The sequence below is a fragment of the Drepanopeziza brunnea genome, assembly GCF_022702325.1.
Source record: "Drepanopeziza brunnea f. sp. 'multigermtubi' strain 214-2 chromosome Unknown ctg14, whole genome shotgun sequence".
Lineage (NCBI taxonomy): Eukaryota > Fungi > Ascomycota > Leotiomycetes > Helotiales > Drepanopezizaceae > Drepanopeziza > Drepanopeziza brunnea.
The window spans coordinates 1,542,638-1,563,262 of record NW_027094077.1 but is presented as its reverse complement, the minus strand read 5'-3'; the positions used below and the strand labels follow the sequence as shown (position 1 = coordinate 1,563,262).

The 20,625-nt window shown below is 50.6% G+C and overlaps 4 protein-coding genes across 4 annotated transcripts; 2 read left to right on the top strand and 2 right to left on the bottom strand.

Annotated features, from left to right (window-relative positions):
* Positions 1-981: 981 nt before the first annotated feature.
* Positions 982-2,889, top strand: L3040_008032 (uncharacterized protein; the record flags this gene model as incomplete). Its single annotated transcript, XM_007297637.2, has 4 exons — positions 982-1,464; positions 1,515-2,025; positions 2,113-2,601; positions 2,693-2,889. 4 exons carry the CDS (start codon positions 982-984, stop codon positions 2,887-2,889), a joined length of 1,680 nt encoding a protein of 559 aa, XP_007297699.2.
* A 614-nt stretch (positions 2,890-3,503) lies between these two features.
* Positions 3,504-5,429, top strand: L3040_008031 (uncharacterized protein; the record flags this gene model as incomplete). Its single annotated transcript, XM_007297638.1, has 1 exon — positions 3,504-5,429. The coding sequence occupies one exon, from the start codon at positions 3,504-3,506 to the stop codon at positions 5,427-5,429; it is 1,926 nt and encodes a 641-aa protein (XP_007297700.1).
* Positions 5,430-8,127: 2,698 nt separating this feature from the next.
* L3040_008030 (uncharacterized protein) lies at positions 8,128-9,375 on the bottom strand (the record flags this gene model as incomplete). The annotated part of the gene is made up of 4 exons (XM_007297639.2): positions 8,128-8,619; positions 8,729-8,843; positions 9,009-9,016; positions 9,364-9,375. 4 exons carry the CDS (start codon positions 9,373-9,375, stop codon positions 8,128-8,130), a joined length of 627 nt encoding a protein of 208 aa, XP_007297701.2.
* Positions 9,376-11,349: 1,974 nt separating this feature from the next.
* Positions 11,350-13,743, bottom strand: L3040_008029 (uncharacterized protein; the record flags this gene model as incomplete). The annotated part of the gene is made up of 2 exons (XM_007297640.2): positions 11,350-13,293; positions 13,345-13,743. The coding sequence occupies 2 exons, from the start codon at positions 13,741-13,743 to the stop codon at positions 11,350-11,352; spliced, it is 2,343 nt and encodes a 780-aa protein (XP_007297702.2).
* Between the last annotated feature and the right edge of the window lie 6,882 nt (positions 13,744-20,625).

The following is a 20,625-nucleotide window of genomic DNA, read 5'->3' as shown; positions in this document are numbered from 1 at the left end:
CCTTGACCCACGTTCCCGCTGTTTTGGTGGCCGTTCTTTACTCTGTAAGCTCCCAAGCTGGGGAATACATAGTATTCACGTGATACAATATCTCTAGGATTCCCCTAAGGCTTGTTAGGACAGAAAAGCAGCCATTTGTTAGGCGGAGACCTGTGGTTCTCTTTTCCAGCTGTTTCTCGCACGGCATAGGAAGTCGCAACATATATTTTGCCGAGTCGAGAGAAGCTTGTTTATCTCAGCCTTGACATCACGGAGGTCTGCCCAAAGCTTGTCAGCATATTAAGCTTGCAGATCCTAGCTGTCGGTGGCTGAAGTGGAAGCGTTATCCACTTTTGTTGTGGCATTAAGAAAGTATGAAGTTGGCAGGCAGCGGGTCCCTTGCTTCGACAACAATACTGTAGCGCATCAACGACACGTCCAAATCAACATCTCGTGTATGCGACGGCTGATATTGTGTCTGGAAATGTAGCCCTGTCTGTCTATGCCCGACGATGCCACTGGTGGCAATGGCGGGATGGCAAACCAACTCCGATGTGCAAAATGGGCATTTTCCTAGCTGAAAGGGAGCTGGAGCTGGAGCTGGAGCTTGAATTTAAGTCAATGCCATGTTAGCTGTGTCATCTGCTTTGATCTTCCGCCATGATCCAACTTCACCGCCCTCGATGTGCCCCGGTCTGATGAGCTCATCCATCTCTACTAGCCGAGCGAGATGCTGACCACCCAATGCAAAGCCAGCCCCGCATGTTCTTTTTCTCTCCGATCCTGAGCAACCAGCCAAAGCCAACTCTTCCATCAGCCTCGCACCGCCCGTTGCTCTGCCTACTCTGCTTACTCTGCTTGGCTTGGCTTGGCTTTGCTCTCCTTTCCTCTGCTTTTCTTCGCTCTATTCTACTCTGCTATCGGAGATCCTAATGCTTCCTCTCCTCTGATCACGTCGCGTATCACAACTGCTAACACGCACACTTTGTGCTGACCGGCAAGATGATGTCCCTTCGCAATCGGTACATGTTCTTCACCACCATCTCCATGCTCTTCATCTTCTCCACCCTCTACTACCACCGTCGCATGCCAAAGCTGGTTTACACTGTCTACGATAAGGTCATAGAGATTCCTGCGACAGCCCTCTCACCACCAACACCACCAACACCACCAACACTACCAGCGCCTCCCCCTCCCGCCGACGCGCCTCCATCGAAAGCCTCTCCTGTCTCGACATCTTCGTCTACGCATACCTTAATATACAAACCCCAACCAACCGCAAAGGCCTTCCCAGTTGTGGACAACTTCCCTCTGGCAGCAGCTGCTCATTCCGCCAAGGAGCTCCCTCCGATCCCCTCATGGAACCGCCCGCCTGCAAAGCACGTCCCAGAGAGCACCCCGCTATTCATTGGCTTCACCAGAAACTGGAGATTGCTCCAACAAGTCGTGGTATCATATATCACAGCCGGATGGCCGCCCGAAGACGTAACCTCCCCTCTCGGCCTACACTATGCAAGCTAATCGGGTCTCTACAGATTTACGTCGTGGAAAATACGGGGGTAATGGACTCGAATGCCAAGGGGCGGCTCTCCTTGCAAAACCCATTCTTCCTCAATCACACCCGCCTACACATGCTCGGCGTCAACGTCCTCATTACACCCACACTCTTTAGCTTCGCCCAGCTGCAGAACTTCTATCTCTGGCACTCCATCCAGTCAGAATGGGATCATTACTTTTGGTCACATATGGACGTGGTAGCCCTGTCTTTCGAAGACCAGTACTTCGCCGCGCACGAAAAATCAGGGGTCTCGATCCTGCCACCTTCGGACCCAAAGCATGATTACTCGGATTACATGTCGCTGTATGCTAACTGCTTGAAGGCTCTACGGGATGTCACCGCACCGGTACCTGAGACGGGAAAACCAATTAGGTGGGCGATGCGTTTCTTCTCCTATGACAGGTTGGCGCTGGTGAACGTGGCGGCGTTTGTGGAGGTCGGAGGATGGGATACCATGATTCCATTTTACGGAACAGATTGTGATATGCGTAAGTATTTGTCTTCTCCCCAAAGCCTCCCAACTTGAAACTCTCGTCCTGAAGAGTAGGCATTTGACTAAGATGCGCTGATCCCAGATGCCCGCCTCGAAATGGCTCACATGAATATCGAAGAAGTCCCCTCAGGCATGATCTTCGACGTCGCCTCCTCCCTCTCCGACCTCATCGTCCTCTACCGTAAAAAGAACACCACAGAAGCCTCATTCGAGGACCCAAATGTCATCGAAAAGGAGCTCGCTTTCGAGGCGGAACTAACGCACAAAAAGACGCCTATTAGATCACCCTCTGGCGCTGTACCTATTATTGAGCGTGATTCTCTCAAAACACCATCGTCTGAAGCTGAGACTCTGACACCCCCCGACGTCGAAACCCAGGCAAAAGATGATACCTCCACCGAAGCATGGCTCGAATACGCAGCCGGCGCACTCCATCTCAAACCTTCCAACAATGCGGATGCCAAGAAGTGGGAAGAAGACGAAATACACTCCCCGTCGCTGATACACCTAATTGAAGTCCTGGACGCTATGCAGCGCTCTAAAGGCGAGTCTAGCCGCGGCCGCAACACCTGTATGTACCAGAGTTCTTTTTGCCCCATATCAAAATGTCTCGCGGGACTTTTAAGACTTTCTTACTCGGGGAAATGCTGACCGTCGCACAGGGCAAGCGCGGCAGACTGGCGGCGAAGGCGAACCGTTCTACAGAGACAGTGCCGGGTTCGAGCAGGCAATCTGGCTCACGATCGAGCATGGACGGAACGTGTTTCGCGAGAAGTGGGGACATCGGGATTGTGATATTGTCGCAATGGGATTGACGCCTAGCGATGCGTGGAGGGTGGAGCACGATTGGAAGTCCTAGAGAAAGTTGGGATCGAAATAATTCCTGATTTGGGAGGCACGGAGTATAGACGTGATGGGATAGGAGGAACTGGCGTACAATGGAATTAGGAAAGCAAGCGGGCGTTCACGGTAACACGCATGACAGATCAGGAAAGCATGCCTATGTAGGGATAGCAAACTCTAATGGGACGCAACATAATCCTAGCCACTGGGGCTAAGTGCTTGCTATCAAATAGTGAGTGGACGGGCGGTAAGGGCAGGAGACTTGAGCATATTCCAGCGTTGGAGAATATGTAATCGAATTCCACAAGAGAATCGTTCCAAGATGGGCAAGAAGACGAGCGAGCTCGATCGGCGTGGGTATTGGATGTAAGTCTACATGTGTATCGCGTGCAAGCAATTTCCAGCTCACTGCTGGGGATAATTATCAAGACTCGTCGAAAACAACACATCACTTCTCGGAATCCGCTCCTTCCTGAAGGCAAGGCTCACTCACCATTTACAAATATGGGCACGGTCCACGTCGCACATATCGTACCAGTGTACCACAGAAGTTGAAAAGTCCGCCTTCACACGAACTTAGGTCGAGACGGCGTCGTCACTTTCACTTTCTGACATTCCCAGGTACTCGACATGGCCACCGCTCAAACACACATCAACGACAACATGGCGTTGGAGAGGTACGAGTATAAGCCTCTCCCCACCGAAGAGATCCATATCCGCCTCGTCCTTCTCCATACTGTCACGGAAGAGCAGGGCCAGCCCATGACGTGCGAGATCACCTCACATCCTTTATCGCAATGTCGAGCCTACAACGCTGTCTCGTATGTCTGGGGCCACCCCCTCGACCAAGGGCAAGTCATGTGTGAGGGAAAATTCATCAACGTTCCCGCCAACCTCTACCAGTTTCTTCTTTTATGCCGGACCAAAACTATCGAGAAGCCGTTCTGGATCGACTCGATCTGCATTGACCAAGGGAACGACGAGGAAAGGGGAAACCAAGTTGCCGAGATGCGCCATATCTATGCTCAGTCGAGCAAAACTTTGGTGTGGCTGGGAAAAGAAGCAGACCAGAGCTCAATGGCTCTGAAGTTTATCCGGACCTTATCCTCTGCCCTGAGTGATCTTGACCCGGAAGCGAAGACACGGAGATCCCTCTGGTTTCGGTCTCGCAGGTATTTGGCGCTAGCTGTCTTCAGCCAAAATTGGTCTGCATTTTTCAAGCTCCTAGACCGGGATTGGTTCCGACGCGCGTGGATAGTCCAGGAAATCGCACTGTCGAAGAACACCTGGATCTTTTGCGGTCGATCGCGGATTGCGTGGTCTGAGCTACAGCGAGCGCTCTGGTATATCATCCAGCATCAAACATGGATCTTTGAGTTCTATGTGAGTCCGAACCTTGAGGTGCTGCTTGCACTGCAGCACACTCAGCACGAAACGGCGAACGGTGTCAAGAGGGTCTACTGGCAAGTTCTGACAAGACATCGGCGAGCATTGGCTTCTGACCCGAGAGATGACATTTTCGCTTATTACGGCCTGTCTTCTTATGAGAGTTTTAAGGAGCACTCTATATTGCCGAATTATCTAAATGGTACCAGGGAACTGTATATCGACGCCGCCAGCAACGCCATGGAAATGGCAACAAACCTGGATTTTCTGAGTATCCCGAGGTTGCGAAAGAATGAGGGCATTGATCTCAAACTTCCATCATGGGTGCCAGACTGGCGCGCCTCTGAGGAATTCTGTAGCTCCTTGCTGTACTTCGAGGCCTTGCACGTTGCCGAAGGGAGTGGTGTCAGACTCCTATTTTCCGCAACCAACAACTCGATATGCAGGCCAACTGTCCACAAGGAGCTCGGCCAGCTCGAACTTTCAGGCTACATCGTCGACCGGCTAGAAAGAATAAGCAGTCACTGGGAAGTGCAGGATACGAACGGCTACCAAACCCTCCGCAAGCAGGCCCAAGTCCTGCGGCGAAATCAAGCATACGTGCACGAGTGGGCATCCGCGGTCGGCGTGCGCTTCCCTCCAGACGCAGGCTCCACGTACCCAACGGGCGAGCCCTTTGAAGAAGCCCTCTGGCAGACCCTCACCGGAGGCCTCGCGACGGAGAGAGAGGATGCCATCCGACCCCTCTACTATCGTTTCCGCTCGCGCCAGCGCCTCCTCGTCTACATCCAGCGCCTCGGCCTGTCCGGCGCCCTGTGGCCGTGGATCATCATCGTCATCATCGGCCACGTTCTCCGCTTCGTCGGGGTCCCGAACCCGGAGATGGGCTTCCGGGCCTTGCTGGCGACGATGGTCAACCGCAGGATGGCGAGGACGCGCGCGGGGTACCTGGGTCTGGTTCCGCGGCTGGCCGAGGTCGGCGACTACGTGGTGCTGTTGGAGGGGGGGAAACTGCCGTTTGTGATTCGGGGCCGGGGAGGCGGGGGAGGCGGGTATGAGTTTGTTGGCGATGCGTACGTGCATGGGATCTCGAGGGGGGAGATGTGGGTGGAGCCGGGTGAGGGCGGGAGCGGGGGGCAGGATAGGTGCTCGTCTTTTCGATTGTGCTGAAGCTCAGGGCTGGGTGAGGATTTAATTCGGTGGTCTCGTTGTTCTTTGCGCCCTCTTTTTTTTTTTTTTTTTTTTTTTTTTTTTTTAATCGTTTCATTATCAAAATGTTAATAAGTCTAGGAAATATATATAAGAGCTCTCATATTATAATAATAATAATAATAATAATAACAGAAGGAGGTGTTTAACATTGCCATCTTGGGTTCCTTCCTTTTATAGACTAGGCGAGAAAAAATAGATGAGATATCTTTCGTCTTTCGTCCTTTTTTTTTTTTTTTTTTTTTTTATATATTTTTTTTTTAATCGCTGATGATCGATTGGAGGCTATGTATGTATGGGTTGTCAAGAAGGGAGGAAGGAAGGGGAAAGGGTGACGGACAAGGAGAAGAGAGCTGCTGCTGCAGTCTTGAAAGAAAAAAAGAAAGAAAAAAAAAACATAGGAGAATGTGGATAATTGTAACGGCGGATCGATGGTCGGTCGTTTGGGACGAAGGAACCATCTTGAGAAGGCTCCGCTGGACATGTGAGCGGGTGAGATGTTGAGCGCGGGAGAGAAGGGATCGGGGGCGGGCCTCTGAGCAGCCCCCTCCGTGAGGCGCACGGGCCACACGCTTCGAGAGCGGTACCGGTATTCTCCTCTTCCTTTGGGGGGCCGTCCCGGCTCTCTGGCCTGGAACTGAAGAGGCGCGATGTGCTGCTCGGACAGAGCGTCGTCGACCGTCGAGGCCGTTCTCGCCTCCGTCGTGTCTAGGAGCGACGCCCGATGCCCTGGTTCCCGTGACGTCTGCCAGGCGGGGTGGTGGTGGCCGCTGGCTTCCATCTCGGCCTCCGCACAGCTGCTATATATACCCTCTCTCGTCCCGGGGTCCTGAGCTGGTGGACGGCATTGAGGAAGAGCGTGATGATCGCTGCATGGGCGCTCTCGGTCTCGACGCGAAGCGAAGCGAAGCGGAGGGCTCGGCTCGTCAGGGCGAGCGGTGGTCCAGCTCCAACGTACCTAGCCGGCGTCGCAAACGTTCGACACCTAGGTAGACCGGGAAGCAGACTATCAGCACGTCAAGGCGGGCTGGAGATGGATGACACGTGACTCACCTCGATCCTATTATACGTGCGTCCAGGGTCCTCCCGCGTGCAGCCTAGCAGGCTCTATCTACTACAAGAAACACACCAGTGAGGAATCATCTCGCGCGTCTGTCTATCTCAGCGTTGAGGGTGCGAGGGCAGCGAGCGAGCCAGCTAGGGCTTGCCCACCCGGACGAGCAGACAGATAGACAGACACACCACACCACACCACACCCTCCCTGCGCGAGCGAGCGAGCGCCGCGTGGCCTCCTCTCTAGGTACCTACTCTATCGGGCCCCGTTGCTGCCGTTCCGAGCACGCTCAGCGTGTTTGCACAGTGCGGCGCGGCGCGGCGCGCGTCGGCGTCGGCGTCGGCTCTTCGCTATCCCGGAGCTGAGATCGCGGGGAAGGGATCACGGCAGAAGAGTAGGTACGGTACGGTCGCTGCTCCGCTCCGAAATCAAAAATCAAAAATCTCAGCTAGCTAGCAAGTTAGCTAGCTGCGAGCCTTCCAAAGACTGGCGGCAATGGGGCCTCATCCTGCGTATGTATCCATCCGGCAATAGGATCAGCGAGGGGGGCGCGCGACGTTACTGGTGGTATATGACACGCCGCTCCTTCGGGAGGGTGTGGCCTGCACACACAGTCTTGCAGAACCCGTACAGCGGCTCCGGACACGGGGTGGCTTTCGGCTGCGTGCCTGTTCTGGGCAGGTACGGAAGTTGGTATACCGTAGTCGCGGGTAGGACATCACATCCGAAAGGACAAACGCGGCACCTATCACATCTCCAGAAACGTTCTTCCTCTTTGGAGAGCTTCTTCTGGTAGAGAGGACCGGTAGTAGTCAAACAAGGCCGCAAAGGGGCTTCGGCACAGCCCCTTGGGTCTCCAAACAAGATCTGATCCGTCTGGATGGTATAATGCACCCAGTGTCCAAGTGAGTGGCTGTCTGCATGCTCTCTCTTGATCTGATCCTTGCGCCCATCTCAAACAAGCCGCTCTGCCCCTTCTGTATCCCCGAGATATCGTCTGGAAGTGACCCCTTTCTCGCTAATAGATCATCATCTTGTCATACCGAGGAGAGGGGACTGAGCCCTGCGGGATCTCTCAGCGCAAGCACAAGCGAAAGTAACCCTTCTCCATTGCTAAATCATGAAATACAAAACAGCTTGTACCGAAACGCTACGGAGTAGTTATGGACCATGTGAACCACACCCAAAAAAAAAAAAAAAAAAAAAAAAAAAAAAATGTTCCGCGTAGAAAAAATTACATATGTAAATACTTTAAAAAAAGAATCCGTCTTGGACTTTTCCTGATCGCACTCCGTTCACCCACCCGCCACCTATCTACCATCTCGTAGCCAGTCTCCAAAAAGAGCGAGGGAGGAGGAGGAGACTTTTCTTTTTTTAAGGAAATTAAAAAAAAAAGGAGAAAAAAAAAACCAAAACGGAAAAGGAAACAAGAGAGACACCAAAGTTATCAGATCCAACGCCCACCCCAATTCTCAGCTCGCTTCTTTTCGGATTCGCATCTCTCCCGTCTCTCGCTAACCCCCCCCCACCCCCCCCCCACCTCCGGCCCGCGCTCTCTCTCTCTCTATCACGAGATCGATGCAAGCCAAAACACGCCTGACAACCTAATTGTTCAACTTCTCGTTGCTAACCTCCTTCGCCTCAGCCTTCTTCCCCGCCAAGAAGCCCTGCAGCCAGCCGACGGCATCACCACCCACCACCAGGCCCGTCGCAATCGCGGCCTTGCCCCACGTCACGATGCCGTCGCCGCCGACCTTCTTCACCTCGCTGCCGTAGACGCCGAACACGTACTCCTTGCCCTCGTTGCCCTTCATCAGCGGGAAGAAGACCATCTTCTTGCCATCCTCGACCAGTTCCCCGGTCGGCTTCTTGACGACGGGGAACTTGGAGTCGAGCGTCGAGAGCGTCGAGTCACCGATGGAGTCGGCCCGCTTGACGTACGGGGAGACGTACTGATAGGGCTTGCTCAGGTAGGGCATCAGGGGGTCGGCGAAGGTGTGCGTGAGTGAAGAGGAGAGGGAGAGGGACTTGGCGCCGTACGGGTTGGATTTGAATGTGGAGATGGAGTCGGAGATGACGGGGTAGGAGAAGAGGTGCTGTTTTCGGACGCGCGCGCGTTAGCAGCGTTTCTATTATCCATCTTTATCGCGTAGGGCATTGGGATCTTTTCTTTGGGCGGGTAAGGATGGAACGAAAGGAACGTACGCTCAGGAATGCCGAGGATGGAGCGTCGCCGTTGACTTGGGGTGCCATTTCGTCTGTCGTCGTTGGTATCTGCTTCTGTATTCTGTATTCTGGTCGAGTGTGATGGTTGATAAATCTGTCGTGTAACCCCGTCAGCTTCAGCTCTTCTGTTTTTCTCTCTCTGTACCTGTCGTGTCAAGCCCTCCCTTCCGCGGCTGAACATGAGCGGACCTGCATCTCCAGGTGCCAAAGCAGTCCAGGCCAGTCCAGTCTCAAGCCAAACAGGATCGAAGCCACTCACTCTTCAATCTGTTGATCCAATGTCCCGTCGTCAGTGTGTGGGTGGTTGTTGGGAAAGGGTGGTCAGAAGGTCGGAAGAGAAGGAGGGGAGACGGGGAGGAGGTCTGAGCAAAGGGATGGATGAGCTCATGTTTTAATCAAGACATGGCCACCGAATTTCTTCTGCTGTACTCAAGGTCTAGGTCCAGGTCTAGGTCTAGGTCTAGGTCTAGGTCTATCTCTAGGTCTAGATATAGAGATAGATCTAGCTCTAGCTCTATCGTAGGTAGCCTTCTGCCCTGCCGCCCATGGAGGGGTGGCTATGGAGTGGAGAAGAGTAGAGGGACATACTACCTACGTACCTAGTACCTAGGGACATGTGCCAGCATCCGGACTCCTATTCCCTGCAGCTGCAGCTGCGGTGGGATAGAGAGACGAGAGAGACGAGAGAGACGAGAGAGACGAACCAGACGTTTTGTTGGGAAGTTTCATCAATATGCATCTGGCTCCGGGTGGGATGTAGGCCAAGAGCTCGTTGGTATGCCCAAGGATGGAGATGTGGATGAAAAGTGGAGATGGTTGGGGAAGACAAGGGATGAAGGATCAGATATTGGCATGTGAAAAGCCGCTGATGATATCATGACCCCGTTTTCGGGATGCTCTTGATGACGTCAGTTGCCACCTTGATTATGACTTGACTTGACTTGACTTGAAATGCAGACGAGAAGAGTTGGTAGGTACCTAGGTAAGTAGGTATGGTAAGTAGAGGTAGGTAGAATACCCATTTCGCCCCCTTTCGTGTTGTTCTTCATCGCAAACAGTGTCGTCGTCGTCGCACAACTTTCTCTCATCTCGGCCGGCTTATCTGGTTGTCTGTTGGTCTGTTGGTCTGTTTATCCGTTTATCTGTTCATCTGCTTATCTGCTGATGTGTTTATCTGCTTATATGTTTATCTGCTTATCTGTTTATCTGTTTATCGGTTCGTCGGTTCATCGGTTCATCTGCTTATGGGATTATCAGCTTATCAGCTTATCAGCTTATCCTTATCAGCTTATCAGCGTATCTACAGCCGTGCAGATCCGTATGTAATCGGCTTTTTCGTGTTGCTAGGTACTTCAAATAGGATTATTACGATACGACGTAAATACGCCGTCGATCCGCTTTCACATGCATGCATGCATGCTTGCTTGCTTGCTTGCTTGCTTGCTTGTTTGCTGTGCTTGCTGTGCTTGTTGTGCTTGCATGCCAGTCTGACATGTGAAAGATGTACCTATCCTGCGTATGACTATTCCTCGCTCAAGCAGGCAAGTAGGCAGGCGAGCAAGCATGTTCGGGAAGAAAAGGAGTATGTACCTAGTACACTAAGTACTGTACTGTACTACTGTACCATGTTTTCATGCAACGGCCCCAGAAGCCGGCCGGCTGCCCGGCCCGAGGATGCAGCGTTGCGTCGTATCGATTATGGAGATGGTGATGGCTTTGGCTTCCAGGCCGAGCCGTCTCGTCAGGGATCGGGTTTGTGCTTTGCTGGAAGTGCCCAATCAAAATCAAAATCGGCATGAGATCGCTGGTTGGCTTAGTTGCCGCTCGGCTCGGCTCTGACGACCGATACTAACCCGACCCGGGCCTTCATGCCCGCAGCCTGTTTCTTGCTTTGTTTTCGGGAAGTGGCAGCTGGAGCGGCTCGTCGGGAGGGACCAGTCCGAGAACTCCATGCCCTGTCCTTCTCCCGAAGTCTCCACCTACCGCAACCGGTCATGCCGAAGGGAGTCGGAGCGGGGCATATCGTAAGTAAGTAGTACTACCTACGATACTCTGTATAGATGGGTCTCTCGGATCACCAATCCGACTCCGAATGATGTGGATACCACCTTGTTGCAGCAGGCTACGTACTATATCCGATCGGTGCATCAACCACCTCGGCCGATTGGGTAGCGAGGGAGGTGTCCCGAACAAAAGAAATATCGATAGTCAAAGTCGAAGTCGAAGGATGGTCCAGCTGAGCAACACCATAGAGTGCAAATGTTGATGCTCTGCAACGTGAGAATTGAGTTTGACAACCGAGATGGGAAGAAGGCTGGCCTATAAATATATGCACTACTTCGTAAAGCTACTCTCGTCCACCGGAGTATCGCTTTGCTGCAGAATATCGAGTTGAGATGCCCTACCCAACATGCAACTCCATGGATGGGGAGACTGCGGGGTAACTAAGCATCTTTTCTTTGCATGCGACTCCGTTATTCTCTCGCACGGTGTTGTGGCTGAAGCTGCAGCCAGTCGTCAAGAACCATTTCGGATGGCGAGTAAAATAAGAGAGTAGCCATGGAGAAGCACGTGGAAGAGCAAAAACTCTCGAGACGGCCTCAGCCGAGTCTTACATCAACCTCCTCTAGGGGGCCCCTTTCCCAGGCTCGCTTGCTGATCCTGCCCAACGTTCTCCTATATGCAACTCCTTCTCGTCTTTCGATCCACAGCACGTTGACGAATTCGTATCGCTCTCCCATGGCGAACTCCCCGTCGACATCTATTTCAAATGGATGAGAACGCCCTGATGCCCACGTTTTGCCCCATTTACTCCCATCGGCTTGACGAGATGGACACGAACCAGTGGATATGGCGATGAACTCGCAATCGGTGTAAGAGGAGCCCAATGGGAGATCGACAGGAGAGACGCTTCCTATGCGAGCCCCAGAGTCGTCCAGAATGTAAGCGTCGATGATCGAAGGCTCCGTACTCCACTTGAACTCCTTTCTGCGGATTTCCGAAACTGAAACGATAGAAAAAAGCCGCTGAGTGCGGACATTGAGTATGGTATCAAAGAGGGGGTTTCGACAGCGATGAGGAGGATCGTGGTCAGGGTGGATAATGGGATATCGATACAAGAGCTTACCGAACGTTCCGGCACCTTTTTCGGAACTTCGTTGGAAATAAGAACTAGCCAAGTCCCTCGGCCAATGCGAAGGAGCATCGAGGCGTGTCCATCCCGCGGGAGCTTCCAAAATGCCACGAGACTCGTGATAGGAATTCGAGATCGGGAAATATTGGTTGCAGGCCAAGCAGATCTTATGCCACGTAACCAATGGCTTGATACGAATGTCAAACCCAAGGAAGGGGCTCTTGCTCATGTCGTCGAAGATCTCCAGGATATGGTCTTGGAACACTTCCCATAGCGAGAGGTCCAGCTCTCCGTACCATCCCATCCAAGACCAGCTCGGCAGCTTCCTCTCTGGATTTGTCAGTTGACGGGGTCGAAGTTTTGACGATGGTTGCCAGCACATTGCGTGGTCGAAAAATGCTTCTGGCATTCCAAAATGTATGGGTCCAAAAAGAGGAACGCTCAGGGCCGAGATTCCTAGGAAAGCATCCGAGACATCTTCTTCAAATGAGAGATCCCGCTGATTGTACTCGTCTACTAGCCTCCCCAGCATCTTCAGATTCATGTTGCGCGGATGAATGAGCCTGTATCGCTGGTTCGCTGGATTGCTCTTTGCATAATCTACATCCTCGACTGCACGTTCAATCTCTTCTCGAAATTGCGTACGCATACAAATCCAAGATGCAAGCCCCTCCATAAGGAGGAGACGTTTTGAAAACATCTGTTCTTGCATCGTCCATGCTCGTCGACTCCAAATCGGGCGTGAATGGAACCCCATTCGGTTGAGAAATTTAAGGCGTTTGTGGAGGGTTTTTGACTTGACGGCTACGGTCTTAGTTGGGAGCCTGATGTACGGCGGCACGGATCGAGATTCTGGGTTTGTGCCAATTCCTTGTATGCCTGCATTGGCATCAAGGCCATTAATGATGGCGAGTGTGAACTTGGCAAGGGAATAGATAGATGGCATGGCTTGGAGATGGTCTTGTTTGGTCTCGTAATCGTCTTGCACGATACAGAGAGCGTCGACCCAGAGGTAATTTACGTCCAGCGCAAGAGTCAAATTCATGGCATCCCGGATCGTCTTAGGGATCTGATCTGCTGCCTTTGCTAGTGCATCTGGTATCCTCATTTCCTCGAGGTTACTTTTGGTTGTCATAAGGGTGGGCACTTGGCCCCAGACGTAGCTCAGAGCGACATATTGTGGCGGTTCCGAAAGTGCCACGATGCAGGACTGTTCGAGATCAATGTAATTGACTGGAGTAGTAGGACCCAGGTTTGTCGAAACAATTGCAGCCGAGCATGTATCGTCATGGGATTCTTCACAGCAAGAAACCCACTTCTTGAGTAAAGAGATTTCGACGCGAGAAGGGTCACAGATGCGTCCCAGTTCACACGATGGGGGGAATTTTAAAGTCGGTTCCAGATACAGACCCTAGGATAATTTGTTATATTTGTTCCTTAGACAAGGTGAGAGAACACTTACCGGAATCCCTGAGAAGCTACTGGCTATTCGAATCGGATTGCTCCACGTCGTGTCATTTCTCTTTATCACAAGTTTGATATCATAGTCAGCTTTCTCATGCCCCACGTACAGTGACGGGTCAAAATCTATCTCGTCTGCTGTTTTCATGTACTCATCCCACGCTGCGAGAAGAGATTGACAGCCAGGACATTGCTGCACTTCGGCACGATATTTGATCTCAGAACGGCGACCAATTCGAGCATCTTGCTCCGGTGTGAGGCCCCGGGGCATGGGTTCACTCCATTTTCCAGATGCTAGTAGTGATTCAAAAGTGGTGATGCACATCTCGAGGGTCTGGCAGGTCGAGCAGAACGCGGAGTTGGAGCTGGATGCTGAGGACAATGGGGCGGCGTGGGTCATGATGAAGCTGCCATCGGGCTTGGAATCCATGGATCGATTTTCATCTCCTCAAGGAGGTTATAAACGGAGTCTGGTATGTTACTTCGGCCATATGGGTCTCTGCAGAGCAAAAAGAACAGATTAATGGGATGGCCTTGGCAGCTGAGATGCTATCTGGCTAATGTCACCTGCATTGACTACCGTGTGACATGAAAGGAGCGAGGCCACGCACGCTGTGTGCATGCTGGTGAGCATCTCAGGATCCAACTGGCTACTGGTATAGTTTTCCTGTCGGGTCGGCAACGATGTTGAAGTTTGGACTGACAGGGTCTTCGTTGAAATATAAGTGTTTGCCAGTCATGTCACGTGTAGCTGCTAAGTATTTCGCGCTAGAAATCCACATTTCCTAATCTCTTTTTTGATTCTTGCCGATATGAAAGCAATCCTTCGACGATTGCAACCTCGCCGATCAATTGATAGAGGCCTATGATAGCCACTGATACTGTATATTACAGCCGACCTCTAAGAACAGCCCAGGCGTCGAGGGCCGTGGAGGGCTTATAGAGAGCGAGTTTAAAAAGGGTCTGCACTGGCCAGGTGAATACGGATTGGTAATCGTCGTATAATATCGCCTAGCAAAGTAATGGATAATCATATAAAGAAAATTGAAGACATCAGGCGCTCGTCCTTAGCTATGGTCGTGCCTATCACCATTTTGACGAGCTCTGCGACCGAGATCCGTCGTGTAATATAGGAGGAGCATTTGCTTTCTTAAAAGCCTTGAACTTTAATCCTTCACTATACAAGACAGAAACCGCAGTCATCCAAATACTGCAGCGGTATCCGCAAACAAGGAGTCACGTGGATTTTCTTTCCAGAGATATCGCCTTTGCTTCGGGACTTTTTTATTCAATCGCGAATCTCAATAAGGGCGAGTCTTGATATACACAAAACTCCTGGTATCCCCTCGATGGATCAGATCAGACGTAATAAGATCATAGCTGACGATAAAAGAATTCGGTTGCCCTCGATCCTCAAAAGTCAACACAAAAGAAGATGGTCAACAAACCGGGTCCTTCTCCTCGCAGAAAATCTATCAGGTGTACCATTGGAACTGGGCTTCCCAGCCGTCTTCAACCCTCGCAGGGACTGATGTAAGGATCACCGAGGCCGGGGGCGGAATCTGTGACAGTAGCGACTTTTCCTGCTCTTCTTTCTTTCACTTCGATTTTCTCAGATCACGTTGGAACTTCCATTCTGCAAAAGTCCAATCGCTAGGATTTGATGCCAGAAGCACCTTCATTTGATTCTTTGCACTGCGTACAGTCCCCTGGAAGCTAGCTGGATTTTGTCTGTCGCTTTCGGTAGGTGGATTAGCGCGTCAAAGGCTTTCTATAGAAGACACATTTCTCGAAGTAGATAAGAGGGCTTAAATTAACGGAGTAATTTATCATGCGAGATATTTTAAATGTGATTTATATCGTCCAGAAACCAATATCTGCATCCAAGCTAAATGCGCAGAACAATATAGAAATCTAAGCAATTTTATCTTCGCTTGCCAGTCAAACTTTTACATCATTTCAATGCAGTAATCTGAGAATTTCGAAGTCCGTAAGGTTCTTAGACGTAAATACTCGTTGGAGCGGCGCTATTCAAAATCAGCTAGGTTTATGTAGGATCCCATCAAGTAGCGTCTGTCATTTACCCGCTAACGACAACCTGTCCATAGTACATCTCAGAGAAGACAAGGAGATTCGCATGCGCAAGAGATACGCAGTCCCCGGCCTTGTCTAGAATTTTAATTCTGAGATGGCCTACGTGTGCGGACCAGCTGGGTAGCTGATCCCTCATCCCTTCCTCATCCAGGAGGAACGTTCGCTTAATTCCCAAACCTGGAATCCTCACTTCACCACACCACAACAGCCATCTTATACACTCCGAGAAAGAAAACAGAGGTCTCATATTTCAAAAGTTGAATCCTCGATCAGCTGCAGGCAGAGGTAGATTCGAAAATTATTGAATACGATGTGTGATGCGCGAAAAGTGGAAATCGAAACAACTTAAGCGAACTCTCTGAGATGGAAGATTTATATGTACGATCGAACCTCAGCTTCTCACAGTGCAGATTAGCCGTCACCACATTAAGAAAACATCGTCTGGACCTTAGAAGCTAGCATCTGAGTCATTTCAAGATCTTTGTCTCCTTAAGCCTACACCTTCGCCCTCCGCCAAGGAGTCGATTATCTCAGCTATGTGATATGAATCAACGCCATCCCATCGAGCCACAAGCCCTATACGCTACGCTCTACGCCATGGGCTCTGTTCCCGAATGCCATCCCGTCGATGGTGCCGTAGCCGTTCGATTGATTGATGGCGCTTGCTGTATGCCTGAGCGGACGATGTATTATTGTTCAAAATCTAAATATCTTCAACGTCATCCTTTCCTTACGAACAAAAAGAAAGGAGTCAGTGGCTGGCGGTTCTGGCGCTCTGGGTTGAGTCTATGTCAAGTCGAATCGTGACCTGACTTATCCTCAAGATTGCAGGCGTTGAAACCTGAAAAAAGCATGGAGTACTATATCCTAGCTCGGTCTCCTGTCATGGCGTCTTATATCTGTCTATCGATACTGCGTATAAGCTACCGGATATCAGGATTTGAATTTGGGAGGCAGAAGGGTGGGGGGGGGTTGATATGGAACTATCACAAGGCCGCAGTCTATCGGAGTCAATCTGGGAATTGAAAGAAAACAAAGTGAGGGGGAAAAGGTGAATAGTTGGCAGTTGGCAATTAGGGTATGCATAAATGCATCTCCTTTTCTGAGAGAATGTTTTATATGCGCAGTAGGAGAAAGAGAAAAAAGATGGAAATAGTAAAATCTTAGTTTGTTTGGATTTTGATATCTACATGCGAGCGAGATGGTTGGCTGATCTTCAATGTTGATGTGGAATACTTGAGGGCTTTTTGCTGCGATTTTTGGCTCTTGGTTCTCGTTTTGGAGAGGTGTTTTTGATTGAAAGGAAGGCACGTTTGGGGACCTAGAGCTAGAGACGGGAGTCATTGGGTGCAGGAGATGAGAGGAGGGTGGGGGGAGGCGATGCCGAATTCGAGGGGAAAGGGATAGAGAAAGGAGAAGAGAGGGGCATCCGAGGAGGAGGAGAGGAGGAGGAGAGGAGGAGGAGAGGAGGAGGAGAGGAGGAGGAGAGGAGGAGGAGGAGGATGAATGTGCAAGCTTTCTGCTCGGAAGCCGCGTCTTTTCTAGCTTAGAAGCCCGGGGCATTTCTGGCTGGCCCACTGGCTGCCAGACTCTCGTGATAAGACAGGATAGAAAGGTGCTGTGCGGCTGACGAATATATGGATGACAGGAAGCGAGAAAGACAGACTCATCAATAGAGATACATGTAAGCGAATAAGGAGCGGCCACGAAGACCCCAAACACCAATACTTGCAGGTATGGAAAAGAAGAACAGACTGGGCTGAGGGGTCTCGTGCCCTCGGTCAGTAATATGGAATAGAGTTGAGAGGTAGGTAGCATTGCTGGTATCAGAATGGTGAACTTGATAATAATCTGTTGACTGTACACTTATTAGACCAGGTCAGAGATAGATGCTTACCTATCAACCCAATCGCTTGATCTTACATGCGCGGACAGTTGTTCTCTTGATCAGAATGCCTGCAGAAACCAGGGTGAAGAGCCATGACGAGCTCAGTCAGTCAGTCAGGCTGGCAGGCTGGCAGGCTGGCAGGCTGTCTCTCTATACGAGCTATCTCTTTCCATTTCCACTCACAGAGAGGCGGTCCTACAACGCAACGCACCGGGCCGCAGCAGAGTCAGATAAGGGTTGCACAACGTCCAGCTTCAATTGCCTATTACTCATTGGTGCTCCTCTCCTCATCTTATCTCATCCTATCCCATCTTACCCCGCCTGAGCCCGAGAAAGATTATACCTACTTACCCCTCATCCATCGCCTGCCTCATCCTTCACCAGAAATCCCGCCGTAATCTCCGGCTCATCGGGCTCAATGCAGACTGCAGAGCTCCGACGTACTCGGTGTGACCTGTCGCATGTCGCTTGCCGCATGTTCGGCACCAGCTCCCTCTCCACGAGCACGAGGCTCGGATGCGCAATCCACCAAGTAGGCGCGCGCGGCCACGCTCGCTCGCATGCGTACAGGCAGGGCGAGAGAGAATTGCCTCTCCTCGACCGGTGCTGTAATGCAGTGCAGTGCTACACGGGACCATGCATTGCATTGCAGACGTGAGAGTGTTATGTGGCCGCCGCTGGGAAGCAATAGCACATGGACGATATCATATTCACGAAGGGAAGAAAAAACTTGACGTTCACTGATTGACGCCGACTTTTTCCCTCTGACGTCTGTCAGGTGGTACAGATGCTGCTGCTGCTGCTGCTGCTACTGCTACTGCCGTGTAACCCGTTGACTGCTGAGGTTACACGAGACGCGAGGCCAAGGGTGTGACGGAAGCCGACGGATCGCGATCTGTGGAACGTCTGGCGGACGCGGCACGGAGAGAACCCCGCGGGTCGGCAGTCGGTATTTGGAGGGAAGGGAAGTTGAGGTTGAAGCGAAGCGAAGGCTAAGCGAATAGAGAGTAAGCACATCAAGCTTGCAGCACTTGCTAAGAGAACGCGGAGACGCGGAGTGTTTTGGCTATTAATATCACAGCGAATAACCGGGGAAGGAAACCAGAGTACGCGGAGTTGATTGCAAAACGAAGAGGAAAGAAAAAAGATGTAAATATATCTTGCGACTGCGCTACGAAAAAAAAAATATATATATTGCCTCAATGCATTACAATTTATACGAAGTCTAGCGACGACCGAGTAAGCCCACCTGCATGCAGGAAAGCTTTTTTTCTTTTCTTTTTTTCTCGTAAAGGAAACCCGAGCCGAAGTTCTGAAGCACGTCAGCAACAAGCGTCTGAAATGCAGTCAGTCGCGTCCGTTGCGTGATCAATGTCGCCGGCAGCGCGAGCAGCTCGAGTACCGATGTTTTACAACGCCCCCTTATCGGGTAGAAGGCTCCGTTCTCGGAGTTGTCAGAAGCTGAAGGTCGGTCGGTATTTATATCCGCACCCGCGAATATTTTCTCGTGAAACATCAGCAGCAGCCCAACCCGCACCCAATCGGCTCCTACTGCTACCGTAATTTGACACGCATGAATTATTAGTATAGAGATATTTATTAATTGAGGATCAGGTGGAAGAGGTTCTTCCTTCTCTCCTATATTTATTTTCTAAATTCGGTCCTTGGTTTGACGTAGAGTAGGGGGGGGGCCCGTGAAGGGATTGGGGCGGGTGAAACAAACAAACAAACAAACAATCAAACAAACAAATAAACAAACAAACAAACATCATGTGGCTTCGCAAGGGCAAGGGATCGGGGGATGCCATGTTTAAAGTTATATTTCGCGGGGCCTTCTCGAAGAGTTCCAGAATAACGAGAGAATCATGGGGGAGGGGAGGGGGGCTTGGCCCGCATGGATACTACGTACTTCTTTTTTCTCTTTCTTTTTTTTTTTTTTTTCCCGCAATGCGAGAGGGAGGGATCATGGATGATGGCTGCTGTTACAAAGTTCGTAGCCGAGCGGGGGACTACAATGATGCAAGATCTGATTGATTGATAAAATGCGCAAGGAGACGATTCAGCCAAATAAAGTCGACAAGCGTGCGCACGACAATCAATGACTGCTGGCAGCTGGGGTATTCCATGCAGACCCGACGATACCCAATTTGCTCCTTGTTTACCCATGACCAATTGAGTTTCTCTTCTCGTCTGGGGTTCGCTGGCAGGTACTAGTACTAGTACTACAAGTAATAACCGTGCGCTAATGAGGCAAGCTGTGGGCTCTCAATTATACTACGTACTACGTCCCAGGCGTAAGTATTACCCCTCGAGGGTAGGGTAAACAGGGGATTTAAAGTGGAAACTAAACTTTTGAGGCACCCTCGAGGGGTAATACTTAGGCCTGTACCGTGGTACATTCCAACGAGTAATGCCCACCACCGACTTTTACATACTACCGACTTTTGAACGGACGGAGTAATAATGAAACATAACAATTTGTTCAATTTTCTTTTTAAATTTTGAATTTCTGAGCACGAAGATGACCCGAAAATTGCAACTCGATTTCACCACATAAGAAATCGACAATACTAACACTCTTTACTAATTACAAAGATGCAAAACCCTATATACTGCTGCAATATCTCTATAGCATCTTGAAGATAGATTATTTGCATTGAGGTACCGTTAGTATAAAATAATATTAAGAAAATGATAATACCGGCTGCAAGTCCAACTGAAAAGTCGGTGGTGTTTGAAAGTCGGTGTAGGAAGGCGCACAGAGTAGCCGACAGCTTTACCTTATTGGCGGCGCACGGTTGGTTAGCCTACCTACCACCCGACCAAAGTTCAGTCGTTGCCATACGTACGGAATAAGAGCGAGGGATAAACCGACCATGATGATCTCAACTACTCTTTTACTGACATACGCTAAAAAAATATTAAAAAAATAAAAAGCCGCAAATATACGCATGGGAGATCCGGAGTCCATGCATATTAATCTTTTAATTCTTCTTATTTCCGCCTTCTCTCTTCTTCTTTCCTTCTCTTCGCGCGGAGGGGAAATGAGAGAAATTAAAAAAAAAAAAGTCAGTCATTGCATCTCGGTTCTATCATTCATCTCGGACAAAAGAAAAAAGTCTATTTGTTGTTACGAACCAGGTATCGTCGTCCTTCGCCTTTTTTTTCCCGTTTTTCTTCCCACTTCCCCCCCTCCGCTCGCGCGTCCCCTCCCTCCGAGTTCTCTAAACCGACGTACCACGTTTGGTTTTTCCCTTTGTACTACTACGTACTGCGTACATGTTACTACTACCATTAGGC